The sequence below is a fragment of the Onychostruthus taczanowskii genome, unplaced genomic scaffold, assembly GCF_017590055.1.
Source record: "Onychostruthus taczanowskii isolate IOZ18803 unplaced genomic scaffold, ASM1759005v1 scaffold80, whole genome shotgun sequence".
NCBI classification, from domain to species: Eukaryota; Metazoa; Chordata; class Aves; order Passeriformes; family Passeridae; genus Onychostruthus; species Onychostruthus taczanowskii.
In genome coordinates, this window is record NW_024505893.1 from 2967624 (window position 1) to 2987758 (window position 20135).

At 38.5% G+C, this 20135-nt stretch overlaps 1 protein-coding gene across 3 annotated transcripts in view; it reads right to left on the reverse strand.

The window, feature by feature from the left end:
• Positions 1–5574: 5574 nt before the first annotated feature.
• The window catches only part of PPP1R21 (protein phosphatase 1 regulatory subunit 21), a 31791-nt gene continuing 17230 nt past the window's right edge, over positions 5575–20135 (reverse strand). For 2 of the 3 annotated variants that reach the window (XM_041424089.1, XM_041424088.1), the window contains exons 12-22: positions 19457–19593; positions 18726–18818; positions 17267–17394; positions 16748–16900; positions 15893–15985; positions 14539–14772; positions 13144–13179; positions 11833–11949; positions 10831–10929; positions 8705–8833; positions 5575–6870 (exon numbers count right to left, since the gene is read on the reverse strand). In XM_041424089.1, the coding sequence (XP_041280023.1) occupies positions 6841–6870; positions 8705–8833; positions 10831–10929; positions 11833–11949; positions 13144–13179; positions 14539–14772; positions 15893–15985; positions 16748–16900; positions 17267–17394; positions 18726–18818; positions 19457–19593 (1249 nt within the window). In that variant the 3' untranslated portion in view covers positions 5575–6840. The remainder of the gene's footprint in view (positions 6871–8704; positions 8834–10830; positions 10930–11832; positions 11950–13143; positions 13180–14538; positions 14773–15892; positions 15986–16747; positions 16901–17266; positions 17395–18725; positions 18819–19456; positions 19594–20135) is intronic. The other variant, XM_041424090.1, reaches the window with a different exon arrangement.

Below are 20135 nucleotides of genomic sequence, written 5' to 3' on the forward strand. Positions count from 1 at the left end.
TCTTCGTGAAGCATTATACATCCATTTCAGCTCCACTGCTTTCCAGTGGTTGAAATTTCCCTTGTATTTTAATAAGGAAGGGACCTCTTTCTGCAGACTGGTTTCTTTTGTCCCATTTATCCATTCTGTAAAGTTTTCTTATTTTCTGTGAAAATGAAGCAATCCTACCTCTTTGTTTTATGCATGGGAAGCACTATTCAGGCTCTGTCTGCATTTGCAATAGAAGTGTTCCATACAATTTTCCCTACAAATAAATTCTCCTGTAAGCTTAAAACCACGACACAAATTGCATGAGGATGAATGTTGGCCATACGTGGTTTTAAAAGTTCTGCACTTGTTTTCTTAAATTCTTTAAAAATCCAGTGCCAAATTTAGCACAGAATTTTTTCACCATTAACTTAGCATTGCATTAACTTTCAAGCCAGTGAATTGTTACATTCTTCTCTCCTTGAAGGCCTTTTCTGAGCACTGCCAGACTGAGGTCTCCAGGCTGAGGACAGGGCTAGGCAGCTCCACCTGCCTCCCTCATCCCAGCACGGCAGCCCTGGAAGTGCCAGAACCTCATCCCAGCCTCTTCCCTCGGGAATTCCGTCCCTGTAAGTCTTCTGCCCTTGAAATCCAGGCCTGGTGTCAAAATTGTATTTCCATAAAAACTGTATTTTCCATAAACAATTCAGTCTTCTGCCTTCTCCCAGGACACAGCCTCTTAGCAGAGGCAGCTAGTGGATCAATACCTCCTGTTCTGCCAAAATTCCAGGAAACTGGAAATAATTTCTAACATTTTCTACATACTCCAAAATGAGTCCTTCAAACTCTCATGTACTGCTGCACAACATTCAATTAAACCTTTTTTTCCTGTTTAGCTTCCACATTAGCTCTTCCTAATGGTTTTCAGGTGGGAAGAGCATTAATTTCTCATATCTCCTTATCAAAGCATGCATATCTAAATGAGGCAAGTGTATATATTTTCAAGACAAATCTGTTCTTCTCCAGTAAATTCTGCTATCATTTTCTCTTCCAAAATAATTCAGTGCAATATAAACTCAAGCATCAAAGGAAAAAACCCTGATACTGAGATTTAAAGTTCCTTAAAATAATTTGACTGTGACGAATAGTATATGCAGAACAAATTACAACTATTAAAAGTTATTTCTACTGTAAATACAATTTGAAGAGCATTTCACATAAAGATACAGTACTATATGTTGCTAGAGGCAGTTATAAAATTCATTCAACATTTTACAATGCTAACAAATTCCATTTACATTGCTGATTATATTTAAATTGATTTTAACATGATTTGCAGTGTATTGCCTGTTTACAAAATGTTTACTGTCTATGACTATTTTATCAAAAGTGAAACCTGTGAGTTCATATCTGGCTAGAACCAAATATTTGTAAATAAAGACAGAAAACCATTTGTTTCTAGACTTATTTTAACTCTTTCCTCTACTGCTTTGCTTTTATTTTAGCAAGAAATTTCTGCAAAATCTTAACTAAGATGTATTTTGTTTTGAAAAGTCAAATTCTCCTCAGGTTAAATGAATCCATCTTTCACTGAATACAACTGCTATTAAAAACTTACAAGTTTAGTATATTCACTATTTAAATTATGTATATTTATCACATATAAATTGTTATAGAAATTTAGCATATTGATGTCATTTTTGTGAGAAATTGGTTTCAAATGTTCCTGACCTCACGGGCTAGGCTCAATTATCTAAGAGAAACTTGTTCTTGCCTGTTTGGACTAAAAATAAACCAGTCTTTCCAGACTTCAGAAGCAACTTTTGGTCAAGTTGATTGTCCCCTCTCCAGGTTCATACTTTCTGTCCAGCCCTGCACATGACAATTTGAAAGTCAGCAAGTACAAAGCACAGAAGAGGAGCACCAGCTCCAGGATTACAGCTGTTCCCTGTGCCACGGGCTGCAGTTAATGCAACTGCACTGAAATTCTCAGTTCAGACCTTTTCAACCTCGTAATTTCATTAAAATTATCTTTCTTGGATACAGCGTTCTGCGTTCACTATTCAAGCCCAAACTGAAGACTTTTAAATCCAAGAGAAAAGAAAGTTGAAGCTTTAAGGGAGAGCAGGCAGGGATGAGGGGGCAGAAAGGGGAGTGTGTGGCAGTGTAAGGTGTTCTCACGCTCATTTCAGAAGCAAAGAACTTGATACAGACAGAGTCTGCAGCGAGCTACATGCCACCATTGACTAGATGCCAAGAAAATTAATGAAAGAATCCCTAGTGCCTAAAATAACTAGAAAACGACCTGGACTCCTAAGCTTTGTGGGTTTAACTCTTCTCAGGACAAAGCTGTGTTGCTTAGGGGAGACTGTAACTACAGCTTTGACGCCAGGCCTGGGGTTCAAAGGCTTCTGCATTACTTAAGACATCATCAAGCTTAGAAAGTTTTGGACTCACAGGATGAATCAGTGCCAAAACAGATGAATTGTGCTTTCTACTGCTATCTCTGCAATTTCCATGTAAGAGGTTTACAACCAGAGTTCTTTTAGGGCTGTTAGCGGGGTGTCTTGCCCTGCAAATTAAGCCCAAGGAGAATCACAGACTTGGTGGTTTTTTTTGCAGCTCAGCATTGCAGCAATTCGAGTACTTGCCTCTGTAAGGAGCTGGGTGACTCCGAATGAGCACTGATGTCTCAAGCTGCCTGCACAGCCAGCAGAGGCAGACAATGAGAGCTGCCCCAGGCCAGTTTCCATGCGCTGCAGCTCACAGCCCGGCCCTGCCCCACTAAGGTCCCCCAAAGCTCTTCTCTGACCCCTCCACAACCACGCTGGCAGCGCTGCAGGCACAACTGCACTTAAAGAAAGCTTTAAACTCTGTGATTAAAACAAATATTCAGGAATCTGGGCAAAAATGCCCTCTCTAAACAAACGTGGATTGAATTCACAGCCGAGCAATCCTGCAGGTAGTGACAGAGGCAGAAAAGGCAGAGTAAGACACAACAAGCATTCTTAGAGCAACATCCAGCCTTCGTGGGAGGAAGTAATCAGACCTCTGGCAGCAATTACAATTTTTTACTGCACTAAGCTTTGTTTTTGTTATGACCCTACTGTTGCTAAGATAGTGCTCTCAAATTACCTTACATACAGACTGTATTAAACAACAGGTCTGCCCAATTTACAGGGCCAGATGGTTCTCCAAAGTTTAATATATCATTGGATTTACACTATTAAAAAAACCCCACAGCCTTGACACTGCTCAGCCAAGCCAGTAAATAACTTCTCCCTTCTCCTGATAGGCACTATGTGGATACAAAGTTTATTTCCTTTCCTGTTTGCAGCTGACGCCTTGCAAGTCGGAGTAAATCTGGTTTTTGGAGCGTAGGAAGCACTGTTGAACAGTGAAGTCAGCACCCAGGAAACACACTGGGCCAAAAACCTTCACACCAAAACTTCATCTGCCAGCAAGGGAAGGGAGGACAGGTAGAGCAGCAGGATTACAAATACAAATTAGAAATTAAGCTGGCTTGGGAAAAAAAGGAAAATAACTTTTATAAACGGCCAAAAGTAGGAAAACAAACTGTCCCAGCCTGGATATTTCACATGCATCGAGAAGATCTGGCACATTTCATATGCCATGAAATGTTGAACTGGTTCAGAGTGAAGCTGAAGGGATTAACAAGAGACAGGACAAACACCACCAACTTACAACCAACACTTCAGCTGATTGCTGCTTAAATCAGAGATGTAGCAACTCAAAATAATCATTGCTCAAACAGCAATGAGATGCACCCTTGCACAGCTTATGACTCCAGCCTAAGATTCTGTTTTAGATGTTAAGCCTTCAGGCAGGGAAACCTCTGACCTCCAGGAGCTTAAGGCCTGGTAAAATAGACAATGGCTTCGGTGCTTCTCGGGCACTTCAAACTGATGAAGCAGTGGTTCTTAAGAGAGGGCAATCTTGAGGTTAAATTAATGCCTGATTACAGCAAGTATTTATTTTCAACACCCAGAATAGTTACTGGGATGTGCTTTCAGAAATCTAGGACAGCTGAACATTTTGAAAGCCTTGAACATGTTAGTATAGCTTTAAACAAAGCTCAAAGATTTTTTGAAAATCCAATTAAAACCATTAAAATATGGTTTTTCTGAATTAGCCACTTAAGCCTGAGAATGCGAGATTATTCATGAGGCACTCAACATTATGGAGAAATTAATTAAGTACTCAAAAAATGCTTTAAAACTTGTGTGTCATAGTGAACCGTCCTTGAAAAAGATAACTGGCATTCAGGCTTTTCTTTAACCCTGGTTTTACACTGTATTGTGCTGAAGGGTTTTACACTTTACAAAACTTTCTCACTGGTTTCCCCAATTAACCACCTTGAAGGCATTCACACTGCACATTTCTGAAGATTAATTCTATTAGTAAAACTTCCTTGCCCAGATTTTGCACATTCCATGATATTCTGCATTTGCCATTGCAAATAAAGTAGTTGAAAATAATTTTTCTGGAAAACTTTGCCTCAAAGATCAGTTTTTGGCTGCAATGTTGAAACAAGTCTTCAGCTTTTTAATAGCAAAGCCTTGTGCAGTAGCTATTTTGGCATTTAACAGCATTTGAGATACTGAGGAAGATTCAGCATCACATGGTTAGCAGATAATAAGCACAAGGAGTTGGTATTTCCACTTGATCCAGTTTCTAATGCCACTGAGTTCAGTGTAATATCCTGTGGCCCTTTACAACACTACTACAGCAGTACCCAAAACACTGATTTAAAGTTTCTTTTGTCAGATTTTACTTTTGGGTATTGATAGTTTACAGCTGTCTAGAACTTACTCAAAACATTCCCTTGAAAAACTGAAGGCAGTTTAAGTGATCAGAACTGTCTCTTCTTGAGCATGGTTATTGCTTGGTGAGGGGGACACCCAAATACATTCCCAAACAACACTGCAAAGAAAAAATGCTGATAAACTTATGTACACTGGAATTGTACCTAAGTGCCTGTACATTCTACATGAATTCCATCTTGGATATTGGGGTATACTCTGAACAAGCATTTGATTTTTTAATGCAAATTCTAAACACTATTTTTATTCAGCCATGGAAAAAATGGCCTAAGCAAATCTTTCTCTAAAGGCAGCAACCTATGAAAAATACTATCCACAAAAGTAGTGTCAGTTCAGTCATTTGATTCAGAGAATTAAAATAACTGGATTAGTACCTTAAGTGCAAGATGAAAGTTCTCAGAAAAGGCAGCTTCAAAAGAATTGGAAGAAAGCAATTAGCTTCCCAAACCTAAATGAAACAGTTGAAGCTGTATCTGCTTCCATAAACTGGCTGGAGAGAAAGCCAACATTTCCCAACCCTCATTAGCACCAGCACATAGCTCTTTATTCAACATCAGTAAGAAACCCTGCAGGCTCTCCCCATCTGCCCTCCCCTTCACAACCACTTCTATTTTGCATTTCTGAAAAGAAAAACTATCAGAACAAAGAGAAGCACTGAGAGCACCTAGCTGGTGGAACCATCCCACAGCAACAGCTGGAACACCCCACCACAATGTCACACTCTGCAGCCTGGGCACTGCCAGAAGGAAGGGAAAAGTCAAGCTGGTTTCATGTGGTTGATTTTATTATTACATACTGATAATATATTTCAGCACATCTGATATCAGAGTAAACCCCCGTGGGACAAATAAGTGCCATAATGGAAATTATGGAACAGAAGACTGGTGTAAAAAGTGTGGAGCAGCACAGCACCTGATTAAAAAAAAAAAAAGCCCAACAAAAAAAACCCCAAATAAACAACCAATCAAAATCCAACCCAAAACAATGAACCCCACCCCCAAGAACAAATCAGTGCTGTGAAAACCTGTGATATTAAACTTCACTTGAAAAAAAATTAAAAAAACAAAATTTAGGAGCGGCCTAAAGTTCACAAACTTCTGAAAACACAGGAAAAGCCATGTGCATCCCCCCAGTGAATTCATCACAACTCAATTCCATGAAGACCTTTTGCAAATTCAGTGCTTAAATCTTCTATATATTTCATATTCTTCTTTACTGTAAGAGAGCACAGTAAGCTGATCTATTCTACACACACTGTTTCACTCTTTTAGGGCAAATGACAATCACAGTTTCCTCTAGCCTTAAACAGCTATTTCAAACAATATATATTTACATACATGTGTAAACAAAAGGTTACAGAAATGGCTTAAAGCAATTTCACTGAAGTAGCCCAATTCAGCCATTTGTGCTCCTTACCTCAAAATCTAAAGTGCCAAATACAAGCAGGAAAGGTTTCCACTGTTGCAGTCTAACAATGATCCCATGTATTTGGTGAATTTGTAAAAATCATTTCAAGCCACAGTTCCAATTAATTCTAGAGGGTTGAGAACAGGAGTAGTACATTTACAGTAACTGCACAGCTTGCATGGCCAAAAAAAGTCTCCAAACTCATTTTTAAACTGTTATTAACAAGTAATGGAATGTACATGTGCTGACCATTAAACGTAGAACTCAAAAATAGACACCTACTGCACTGATCCAAATTTGTTAATGCAGAAACATATTTGAAAATATACAAAATCTGAAGTTGTTACATGAAATCAAAACCTGTTTTAAAAAGTGCACAGTAAAAACTGAAGGTAATTACTATATAAATTATCCACAGAGTGTGTATTTCCTGGTTTAGAGCCAACATTAAGTTGTTTTATCTGTTACAAGTTCTAAATATTTTTAAGCCATTTACAGTACCAATTCAGTTTTTACTAGACCCAAAACCAGCCTCAGCTTCCTGGAACAAACAGGAACTGGATAATGAATGGTCACTATCTGCATCCTGTGCAGCAGCAGCTTCCCAAGACTCAGCTGTAAACTATCGATTTTTGTTCTTTTTAGAATTCCCCTGCAACAAGAAACAAGCAAAGAGAAATTTATCATTCAGGTAAGGAAATCCAGACAGGTAACATGCAAAATCTGATGTCTAATAATTTATGCCTACCGCAAACAAGGTACAGTCAGACTAAAAATAAACACTCCACGGGCTTCTACGTTTGACAGATTGTAACCATTTGCTCTGAAAATGCTTCTATTTCTATAAGCACAACAGAGGCAAGTACCAGATATCTCAAATAAGCACAGTACCAGATACCTCAAATAAGCACAATAATACCTTACTACAACTGAAACCTGTGAAAGACATTTGAGGGACATCTCCAATAATTCAATTGTATTAATACCACTAATATTGTAAGTGCAGTGAAGGCAAGTGAAATCATAATACACCTTTATGTGCTACTCCAAATAACTTCTTATAGAATAATTGTATCAAAATAAAAACCAATTCCCCACCATATTAGATTTTTTTTTCCAAAATGAATTTTATTTTAATTCAGGTTGTACAGATTATTCCTAGTTCAGAACAGAGTTTGTTCCACAGCTAGCCAACTCACCTTTGACCTTCAGTAATTCCAAAAGGAAATGTGGAGCTTAAAATAATGTTTTGTGCAATAGTTACTTGCTAGCAATTCTCAGTCTTCCTATTTCCTGAAGATAACATTTGTTTTGAATCTAACCAACAACTCTCTCCAAGTGTTAAGGCCTTTAACTGCTTCATTTGGATTCCAGCTGAATCCCCTTCTACATTTGATAACATGTGAAAACCTGTGTGCCTTCTGTTGTGAGATTCTGAAGTCCTCACACAGAGAGTACCAATTCAAGTCTTAGAAGTATGGCAAGTGAGACATTCCAGAAAACATTTTATAGAAACATTAAGTGCTATGGTCAGTATGCAGCCAAGAGCTTCCTTCTGGAAACACAATGGTTTTTACACCACAAAGTAATTTTAAAGAATACAATGCCAAGTTAAAACACTCAGAAATCTGAAGAAAAGCAGGAGGAAGAGTTTACTCTAAAAAATAAAAATCATCATCATGTGATTTTTAATGAGAACATGGTTTTAAAATTATTTTTACTTTTTTAATCCTTCAGTGACACTTGCTTTCATGCATCCCAGAAATAAGGAGAATAATGATAACTTGTTTCACAGTCGGTCAAACAAAGGACAAAGGCCTTCACAACATCTGTTCCTCCCTAGAACCATCAGAAAAGGATACACCATGGTTTAATCACTGGCTGCTCAAAAAAGCAGACTTCAGTATTTTTCATCATTAGGTAAGTAAGAAAATCTGTTTCTGACAAGTGGGAAGACTCCTTGCCTGGTAAAGAATTTAAGTGTGCATTTCAAGCTCACAGAAGAAAAGTGACAACTTTTTCATTCCTACACAAGGGACAGATGAGCCACAATATGGAAATAAAAGAGAAAGAGACCAGCTGCCAAGGACAGAGTATGCTGCAACCAAAAGGAGTGCAGAAGGGACACTTCTACCCAGAATTACATCATAACCACACAGTCTCAACAGCTGGATTTACAAATAGCTCCATTTTCACCACAATTACACAAAAAAATGGTCTGATCTGCCATCAGAGGGTACACTTCGAGAACCTGATGTGAAGCAGTGACATGAAGAGCTTGTCCTTTCCCACATGTATGTTTAGCTAGAATTTTTTTCTTCACTGAAACTTGTAGGAGCAAGTTTGGAGTTTTCTTTTCAACTGGCTTAGAGCAAGAATGACAGCTTGTGAGCTGGTTTGTCCAAGGGCAGTGCTGCAGGAACACCAAATGTAACCCTGCCACCCCCAGCTGCAGCCAGGGCCCCGTGCCAGCACTGCCAGCTCACCTTACTGGTCATCTTTAGTGTATCAATCTCTTCCCTTTGCTTTGTCAAGGTTTCATTCATGCTGCACAGGTGGTCACTCATCATGCTTAACTGGTCCTCGTAGCTCCTCTTTGTCGTCATCAATTCGTCCTAAGGGAAAAATTAAACAACCAGAGGCCGTGGCTCAGTATTGGTGATAGCTGGCAAAGCAGCACACTTCCACCTCCAATTAGTAAGCTCACGTTTGATGCTGAGTGGGTGCAATTCAGCTAAAAAAATCCTGTTTTATGAAAGAAAGTCAGCAGCTACTTTTCTTTTACCTGAAGTCCCATGCATGGCTTGTTTCCTTTATTTTTGTGTTGTTTCCTTTAGATTTTCCCCCCACTTTTTATGGCTTACATAAAAGAGGAACAGCCACTGCTTCCAGCCAGGAAACAAATAAAGTTTATGGGGTTAAAGCATGGCCTGCACAAGAGCACATAAGGCATCCAAAGCTGAAGGAACCACCACTCCATGTGCAGCTAGAGAGAGCTATGATCTCTCTGGGATTACAGAGACATGAGGGGATAGTGTGCATGACTAGGACACAACAATGAAGGGATAAACACACTTTAGGAAGGACAGAAATCATGCTCTGTGTGAAGAAGTGGCTTGAAGACTAATAAATCTCATCAGTATGTGAACAATAGGGTGATATGACAGGCATCTGCTGCAAGCAGATAAAAATCTCCCACCCACAGACCCTGTTCCTCATTAGGGATTTTAACTACTCTGACATGTCCTGGGAAGGGCAGCAAGGTGGAACACAAGCAACTAAAGGAGCTGTCTTGAGTGTGGCATAGAACTTCTTGATACTAGTGATCAGTGGGACCAAGAGATGCCCTCTGCTGGACCTGTTACTCACAAATAAGGAAAAGCTGGTCAGGGATATGAAAGCCAAAGGCAGCCTTGGCTGCAGCTACCATGAGTTAGTGGCATTCAGGATCCTGAGGGAAGCAAGATGAATGGCAGAATTACAGCAACCTTAGACTCAAAGGGAGTAGATTCTGGCTTCTTTCAAGGTCTGCTTGGAAAGGTCCCAGGTAAAACTGCCCTGGAAGTTGCAGAGGCCCAGGAAAGCTGAATGACCAAGGACAGAACAAGGAACAATCCAGTGCCTAAGTCACGGAGTGACTGTGGCAGAAGACCAGCATGGCTGTATAGGAAATATCCAGTTCCACAGCTTGATCTGAGCTCTCTGCTCTGACCAAAGGAGAGGGACAAATCACCTTCAGGGGACCCTTCCAACCTAAACAAGTCTATTATTCAGTACTATGCAGACTACTAAACATACAAATGGTGTGTGCCTGCTATCTTTTCCTAGGAAGTTAAATATGCAGTTGGAAATTAACATCTCATGCTGCATTCAACATCTATTGTGGAATTTCTTAAAGGAACAAATCAAGAAAGTGTTTAAAGCAGATTGTTCATGGGCACAACAGCTCAAAGCTTCTAACATTATATTCACAGCCTGTATGGAGCAATTTTGGTACTGATCATCACAGACAGATGAGCAATAATGATATGAACTAAGTGCAAAGAAAACACGAAGGAATTGATGAATTGTGTATTTATTTATACTTTATTGTACTACTGGCATCTTTCTCAGCTGTGTGGAGGAGAAGGACAAAGGGACAGGACACTCACAGGATGGCATAATAGTTGATTTTTTTTAGCAACAGTTTCTTAAAGATTACCCCAAAACTATCTTTGCTTAATATTAAGGTATCTATATGAAAAAAATTCAAATCAACCTGGCATTTTTTAAAGCTTTCAGACCCAGGTGCAAGAAAGGATTAAGAACTCCTTGTTTCATCTGAAATCAGTCAAACTAGCACCCCTTGAAGCATTACAACTCTCTCATTTTCATGAAAATCCTTGACATCAAATGGGCTAAAACACACAGATTTGGCCAATATAACCTTGTCTTGGAAGCATTTTCCACTTCAACTTTATACCTGGGATTTAAAGGGTATTATTTAAGGACCTGTGTTGTGGAATATAAAATCTGGCATGGCAAGGCTAGATGGTTGTCATTTTTCTGTTCCAACTTCCCCTTACACATGATTACAAAATGCATCTCTTACATTACAGAACAATTTACTTGCCTGCAATCTGGTGATGTTTTGACTGGCGAGCTTCAACTCTTCCGTGAGCGATTCCTTGGACTTCTCTGCCAGAGAAAGTCTTTTGGCAAGTGCTCGGCACTACCAGGAACAGGACAGGGAGGGCACAAGGAACAAAAGTCACTTCCACAGTATTGCCTTGTGGCATCCTTAAGTGCTTGCTTTGGACTTTTCCATCTGTGATACTTGGATTTCAAGAAACTCAGGGCTTGTGCACATTTTTAAATGCAGAGATAATGGAATAGTTAACATTAAATGTTTCATTTTATAGAGCTACTATACTGCCAATCCTCTAAATATCATATTTTTCATGTAACTGCCACAAAACTTCTCATAAGTAAAAAGCAATATGAAGAACTCACTTCATACAAGGCTCAAATACCACAGAAAAGATGGTTCCTCCATACTATGTCATTTTCCATTAAAAAAAATATTTAAGAGGATTTGCTCTGTTAACCTGGAGCTTTAGTGTATTCCACATCATTTATTACACAAATCAAAACAGCCACTACTTTCAAAAAAAGTTCCCTCATGACTTGAAATGAAAAGGAAACCATAGATACAATGAATCATCTTATTCATTCTTGTAGTATAACTTACGCCTAAGAGCCAATTTTCTCAGGAGAGCTGTTTCCATCACTTCATAATACACTCAAATATTTTTGAATGACATCAGCATCACTATAAAATTAAGTCAAAACTTCCTTGGTAACTAAAGCCAGCTGCTTCAGCTTATGTGAACAAGCCCATACATGACACACATTATACTTCTTAATACAGCCAAGACAAGGCTACCAAAGGATTTATTAAACATAAAAAGCCCTTTTACAGTATCTGTTTTTATGCATGCTAGACCGCAATCAAAAGTATTCCAGGAACAGATTTTTATAAAACATTATGCTCCATACATTGAAATTCACTACCATAGCACTTGCCTGTGGGAAGTTCACAAAGAGGACTTACAGTCCTTGCCTGCATGCTCACCTCAGCATGGAAGTGCACTGATTTGCTGTCAGCAAGCTGCAGGTGAGAAGTCAGCTCTGCTATTCTGGCCATGTAGTGAGTTTTTATCAGGTCTTCACGAGACTCAGCATCTGGAGCCTGGCAAAGAAAAGTTTAAGCAGACAACATTTATGTTTAGTAGACTGAATACCTGAATAACAACATTGCCTATATACTGACTTTTTTTCTTCTTACCTTCTGAGCCCTGGCTGCTCTATCAAAAAGTATCAAATTCTCCAAACAGAGCAGATGAATTACAGCAAGCCACACTGCAATTTGTCACTCTGATGAGGACTCTTAATGTCAGATTTGCTTACAGGACAAAGAGCTGACTGAAGAGGTAAGAATTTAACTTGCTTTAATATATCAAGTGTCTGATGAAGATGAAAACCCACTGCAGAAGTGAACAGCTTTCACCTACATGAAAACTTACTGTCTCTTCCCAACAAGGAGGAATTCCATCACATAACTGTATTTCAGAAGCGTACAAAAGTCATAACCATTACTAATGTTGCACGTTCCAGAAGTTTCTTTATACATTTGAAATGAAAAAAGAAAATAGAAAATAAAAAAGCCCAACAACTCAATAGTTTCCAGACTAACCCACTGGACTCAGCTTTCATGTGATTTGTCATTACCTTCAAGTTCAGCACTGCAGAAGCCTTTAAGGACTTGTATGAGTTATTATCTAGCCCCCTACCCCTTTTTAATCACACTTTCAGAAGACAAAGAGGAGTGAACTAAACTTCACATCCACACAGTTCCCTGCAGTATCAGAAAAGAGAAAGCAGTGAACCTTACACTCGGAAGCTCCTGCTGGATCGAGTGTTACATTATAGCAGGGCTAAATGAAGAGTTAACATTTATTCTGAGGGAAGGTTCAAGGTTTGTTTCAGTGTGACCCGTGCTTTGTACCCCAGGCATTGCAGCCAGGGTTTTTCAGGCAGCTTGAGCCCTTCCTCCAGGGTTAAGAATGGAGGCTTGGGATACAGTTTGGACTGCTGAGGCACAGACAGACCAGTGTCTTCCTCAAATTACAGAGAGCAGACTCTGACTCCAGTTCACATTGCTCCAAAAGGCTTACATGGGCCAAATACAGTTCACTAACAGAAGAAGAAAATTAAAGAACACATGCATTTCAGAAATTTGATCATTTAATATATAAAGACTACATGGTAAACTTGTGCCATTATAGAGGAGTATTCTTGGTAATTAGACCTGTGGGATAAGTTTGGCAGAATCAAAATTGAAGTATTTAACAGATGGACTTTAATAATGTTTAAAACAGATTACCTTTTCATTATCAGTAGTTACAGTCAACATTCCAATCTAGAACAAGGAAGAAAATACACTTAATGAGAACTGCAAAAAAATAGATACCATAGCTTCAATTCGGTTTCAGTCATAGAAGGACTTTGAATTTAAACAAGCTTGCAACCATTCAAACTGAAATCAAATTTAAGTACTTCCACCTGTAACATAAACAAGAGTGGTTACATGAGTGCCTTGAACAGAATTAAACCTGACACCAACTCTCAAAAATACATCTCTTGTCTTAGGAGCCACACAGGGAAAAGGCAATAAAAGCAACAAGATGCAGCTGGGCTCCTATGGTTATGCAACTGCCTGATCATATGAAACTAATTCGGAGCCACGTTAGCACACTGAAACATTACTTGTCATGTTTAAGAGGAAGGAAAAGTCAAGGATTTGTTGAATACCTTCCAAATTCCTTCCTTCCCCCTCTGACTAGTAAGCACTGACAAAACTCTACAGGAGCAGTGCGAGGCAATACCTGGTTTCAGGAAAGATATCTTCCCAGAGAATCCAAGGGGCTTTTTCCCCTTGATCTCAACAGGACTAGAGAGTCATGTTTATGGGAAACATTCATACAATATGTTGACCCGTGAGGAACATTCTCATCAAACTCCTAAGGAATCAAATAGAGGATCAAAAACTTAAGATGCCAGTGTACTTCAAAACTGGAGATTTCAAAACAGTCCATTGGTTACTTTTATCTTGGAGAAGGAAAGTGGGGAGGACAAAAAAAAAAAAAAAAGAACTCTATTGAATGCTGAGAAGATTTATTATTTCTTACAGATGACATTCCTGTTAATACCACTATGCCACTTCAGAAGTGGAATTCAGGGGAAAGGCCAATTCATTTTAAATATGTTAGTAAACAGGAAAAAGCCGTTTACCAGCACAGAAGAGTAAGGAAAGAATGCATGCTACATCCAAAAGCAATTGCTGAATCCAAATTGACCCCAATAAGTCTTCAAACCCATTTACAAACACTACCTACCTACTTCCATTTGCTTTAACATACCTAGAGATGAATAAAAGTATTGGAAACACGGGCCCAACCTGAGATACACAACACTTGCAAAGTCTCCTAACTACAGACAAATCAGGAGGTTAAGCACCTATTATTTCCCCCTCAGTTACAAAAGGACAATACTACAAAAATAGCTTCACAATACTAAAGACAGCAAACAAAGTCTCAACATCCAAGAAGTGCCCAACTCTGCAGAAAGAATTTGCAAGCAGCTTTGCAATTACAAGGACCCCAAGAGTGAATGCTTTTCAACACAGTCAAAAGGCTTTCATTTTTAGTGTTCCACTGATCAAACAGCACTGCTACTAAAGAAAGTGGATTTTTCTCTATTGAAGGGAAAGGTCACTTACCAGACTGGTGCTCTTAATAGGTTCCCTCAGACTCTTTTCTGTGGTTTCCTTCTTTTGTTCTGCTATATTTGGCAGAACTGAATGCTCCTGGATAGTTTCAGTTAAATGTCCACTAAGAGAGTTTTTCAGTTTTTGGTTTTCTTTCTCTAGCTTAATTTTAGCCAGCTGAGCCTCCAACATCCAGTGTTCTTTTTCTTGTTCAAGTTTTGCAATTTTCTCCAAACTCTGCTGGACCTTTAGGAGGGAAAGTTTACAGTCCAGGTTATTGAACCCAGGGAGGAAAAAACCCACACACAGGAAATGTTTGAGGACAGTATTATTTTAAACCATTACATAAGTGAGCTAACAAAGCGCAGCAGGTAAACAACCACTGTTTTGAGCTGCGTGCTTAGCTGTGGTTCTTCGTCAAAAATAGCCACATAATTAAATTTAGTTTGAAACATGCACCGCTCGTAAAACTGGCAACATTGTACTAGGTGAAAAACCAAAGCAGGGAAGAATTTTATAAAAACTTGAAAGATGTGTACCTGGCAACATCACTACCTTTTTCTATGCTAGAAAGACAAACTGTCCCCTCCCAGCTGTCCCACCTCACACAGCCAGAACCAGCCACTTTGTCCAGGTAAGAAAAAAACTATGGAACAGAACACTGCACATTTCTGCTGAAATTCATTTCACTCCTACTAATACACTTAAAATATTGGTAACTAAAAAAAAAAAATCACCAAAATATTTGTTTCTGTAACAATTCAATAACAATGAGTCAAACATAGGCTGAGTATACAAGCTAATAAAGAAGTGGCTGTATTAATTAGTTATTCTCATTCACATGAAGCAATGGACAAACCACGTAGGCCTTTTAAATATAATGTTACCCATCCTGCTTCACCTTCCAGGAAAAAAAATAATATGTATATGCATACTGGAAGATAGAAACCCCGATCTATTATCCTAATGGAAAAGAAAAATCAGTGCTCTTAACCAGTGCAAATATTTCCTGCATACTCCAAAAGAGGACTCAAATCAGTACACAACATTAAAGATTAATCCTTTAGTATGCCTTATTCCTTTATTTTGCATTTATTTTAATTATTAAAGATTACCTGACTTCTTGTATTTCCAAATGAAGGTATCGATGGCATAATCCTGGCTCCTCTATCTACCTATATGTACATTCTGCAGATAAGCTAGCCTGACAAGGGTTTTACTTTCAAAACTCTACAAGACATCTACAGTCTCATTTTAAGGTTCAGCATATTCATATATACCTACAAATGACCACAGACATAAATGTGGAGACTTTGAAACAAGTTTACCTTTACAAAATACACTGCCATACATGTTAGTACAGTACCTGTTGTGCAAGACCTTCCCTGCTTTCTGTAGAACTCAGCAGAACTCTGCGATTGGCTAAAGCCTCTTCATAAGGCACTGAATCTGCACAAGGCTGCAGAGGAATCAAAAAACCCCTCTCAAAATATGTTACACACTAGATCAGAACATGTATTCTGCTTTTGTTTTCTTACTAGTTTCCTTACTTTAGAGTAAAGGGAAAAAAAAACATGTTCCAAGTGCTTACCAGGCAGTAGGAAAACATGGTTTGAGCTTTCAAGAAATACTGCCCCAAAAGGTACAGTTGATTAAAAAGTGCTCAGAAAACCCTGAGTGTTTAATTAATGATCAAAGGCATCTTAAGGTCCTCTTTACAAACATTGCAGTAAAGTGTAGTAACATCTAGTAACATCTGCTAAGCACATGACTTAATTATTAATTTTAATGGAGGCAACAGGGAGATCTGACTGCATTCAATCTTTTGGTTTAGCACATTTTCTCCAGGGTACCTCCTTTTTTTTCCCCCCCTATGTCTTCAACTGAATGTTGAATATGTTTTCATTCACTCCATATTCCTGGTGAATACAGGAGGAAATTTACATAAGCAGACACCCTCTTCTCCTTAGACACTTGGCACAGAAATAATTAGTGGAAATGGGTAAGGCAGAAGTGGAATACCCTCAGTTGTGAGAGCAACTACACTCTCTGAAGTTTCCAGTAGTATTATTGCCTTGAGGGTTCCACTTCCTCAGCCAAAACCTGTCATTCACACAATCTCTTCCATTCCAAACCCTGCAAACCCTTAGTTTGTGTTCTGCTTGGCATAACCATCAACAGAACTGTGCTCCCTCTGTGCAAGCACACTGGCTGAACAAACCTTCTTCAAGGACTTCACATAAGCAGCTGCCTTCTTCTTGTACTGCAGCATGCACTCAGCTGAGAGAGGGCTGATGAACTCTGCTCCTCCCTTGGGGCCATAGCTCAACGAGGTGCTGAAGTGATCCAAGTTGTTGCTGAAGAACGAGGCCATCTGGACACATCAAGAGAAGTGGCTCTTTGAATTAAGTTGACCAGAAGGAGTCATTGGAGCAATTAGTTTTTGAAAAGACAACTATTTAGTGAAGCTGGACTTCTTAACAAGACTTTGAAACAAGCTGCAGGCTCTTCCATGAAACTTCGACCTTCCTAACATAAAGCATCCTCTTCACAGGATCTACTTTTATCACTCAGCTGTTTTTAACTCATAGCCTGAGAATAACTCAAGAATCAACATGACACTACAGATGATTAATATCAGAGGCTCACAGATTTTCTACATCACTCAGCTAAGTTTATTTTTGTTTCTTAAAAAGTCTGCACAAGTTAAAGCACTGTTTGAAACAAAAATATCCATTACCTTGCCTGCTCCATTTGTTAAAGCAGCAACAGAGGATAAAATACAGTCATTTGTAGTTATGAGTTTCTGTGTGGCAGTTGGAACTTCCTGTTCTAAAGCAGCTTTCTGACTATAGTGCTTGGAAATATCTGGAAAATGAAAAGCACATTTATGCCAAATTAAGAATAAAAAACTTTTTGAAAGTCATTCACAAACGCATCTTAACCTAAATATATTAATTTCAACAACACCAAAATTTAAAAAGAATCAAGTATTTATCATGTAATAACATTCTCAATGTGGCCTAATTAAAAACAAATAATTGACAAGTGAACAATGTGCACCTATTTTAAAACTGAGTACTATTGCTACAGAATAGAGAAATCCCAGCTCATCACCACCACAAATTGTAATCTAAAGTAATCTTAAGAAGTTCAAAATCAATTGGGATTGAGGAAGAGGAGAGAAATTAAACATTCTGGAGTATGGGAGTATGAGATATTAAGAAGAACATTTCTGTTGACAGATAATGAATTCTATTGACAGTTTTCTTCACTACTTCTATTTCCTGCATTTCCTTTAAAGTATAAGTTGGATTGACTTTACAGTATAGCGACCATATTAAGAGGTAGAAAGTATTTTAAACTTATCTATGCTACAAAATTCTAGGTGTAGGGTCTCATTTTGTGGGAGGTACAATCTCCTTTTTTTCTTTAAAAGAAGGACTCTGCAAAATGGGGCCATACTACTCATGCTATTAGGAAAAAAAACCCAATTTTGCTTAAAATTATGAAAGCTTAATGTTTATACAGTTGACTAGTAAAAATCCAGCTCATCTCTATGGATTATTTCCTCCCCAGAAACAGGTCCTTGGTACTGAAATTCTAAGACATGCAGGAACATCAGTTTTAAAATGTTGAGTTTTAACCAAATACCCCTTTCATATGTTATGAAAACATAACATATCCATGTTGTTCTGATAAAAGCAAGGTAAACCATTTCCCAGAAGAAGCCAAGTCTCAAAAAGAACTCACTTCTTTGTAACCTTTGCTTATATATTCATGTTAAAAACAGTCATCACCCTAAAAATAGGAAGGAAAAACTCCACTTTGAAGGCAGATACTAAGTCAATGCTACATATGCTGGGGAAAATATATACATTTCAGCATTCCATTCTGTGTGCTAGTTTCAGGAGAGCAATGAAGCTCAGAAAGTAAAGTGATACTGCTCAGAAAAATCTGGAGAGCCACAGTTAAATAATCCAGCAACTCTGAGGAACAAAGCCAAGAGAATGGAGAAATGAAAACCATTCATGAATGTCTGCAACAATTGGTTAGTAGGTTTAGTTTCTTAGCATGTAAAGGTAAAACAAAGTAGACTTATCACATACAATACATTCAGCAGTGTTATAGAGTGCATGTGTGCTATGCTAAACAAGAAAGCAGCAAAGCTGAAACAAGACCACATTCCCAACTCTCACCTTTTAAAATGTCATGGAATCCATGAAGACTTGCAGCAATGTTTGTAAACACAAAGTTGTAATTTGTCCTAAGGAGTCCTTCTGGTCTTGTACCTAAGAGTAACACATAAGAAGGAAAACCACAAAACTAAGATTTGAGCATGAATGAAGAAAGCTAGCTTTGAAAAGAATTCAGTTTCCACCTACTAGAACCATTTGCATGGAGTATGAGTCACAACAGATTAATTTACTTAAATTTCCCTTTCAATATCAAATATACATACATCCAATTCTGGCAGAGCAGGCAGGTGAAAGACTTTCAAGTCCCCCAGATTTTATTCAGATTTCATAAATAGCAATTGTGTTGGTCTCAAAAACCACACACACAGAAAGACATGCTCACAGCTGTAGGAAAGACAATCTGGGCCTTTCTAAAGAGTGAAGACTGAAATAACCTGAAGCTACACAATAACCATTTCCTACTGCTATGTACAGGATGCATTTGGAGATGGCTTCCCCACACACAGACACACAAAGGCTTTATCTCATTTTATTAATTTTATTATTTATCAGCATAACAGTTGTAATAACCTTACAGAAACGAGGGGCTGGAAGAGATGATTAGTAAGACAACATAGTTTATTAACCATTTCATAATTAAGAGGTGACACAAGGCACACTGTCAATCATGCTATAAAAACCCACAGAAAACCAGTCACAGGGTAGCCAGCCCAGGCAGAACTGACACTTACTTGGTAAGGCCAGAAGACTGACGTACGTGTGGAGCTTCTCAAAGACTGCAGTCAACCTTTTCATGTCTCTGTGCAGCTCCATATTTCTAGCTCTTAAAGCAGCTGTGCAAAGAGAAGACTCACACTCTTCTTCCAAACTAGGAATATATGAATTATTTTTTTTAAAAAGCAAGCAATTGCCTTAAAAATAACAAGCTCACGAGTTTTAGAGCACATAGGTGATCTCTACCTCCCCAGTCCAACGTAACAGCAGACCAGGAATTGATTTTAGAAAGGCTAACACAGCAGAGGAACTTAGCAATACATGAAAATTACTGTGTGCATGGCCACTCCCAGGTGTTTCTGTCACAATCCAGGAATGACTTACTCTCACAGCAAGGAACTGATTGCAGCAATTTAAATTTGAAGACTTTTCCCTCTAGTACATAAATTCTATTTTTCTTCCTAAGGAGCACGAGAACAGGTATAAAGGAGGCATAAATCAAGGGATTTCTTCTTCCTTACTCCAAATCCTCTCCTAAAGCAGTTCTTTGCACCTGTAATTCACCTCCCTTCAATAACCTCAGGAACAAAGATTTTCCCAGCAGAAGGGATGTACACCTAGCCAAGTTTTACTACATTGCCACATTTACTGATTGATGAATAACTCTCAGAGAAGCTCAAGGCATTTAGAGTTTCA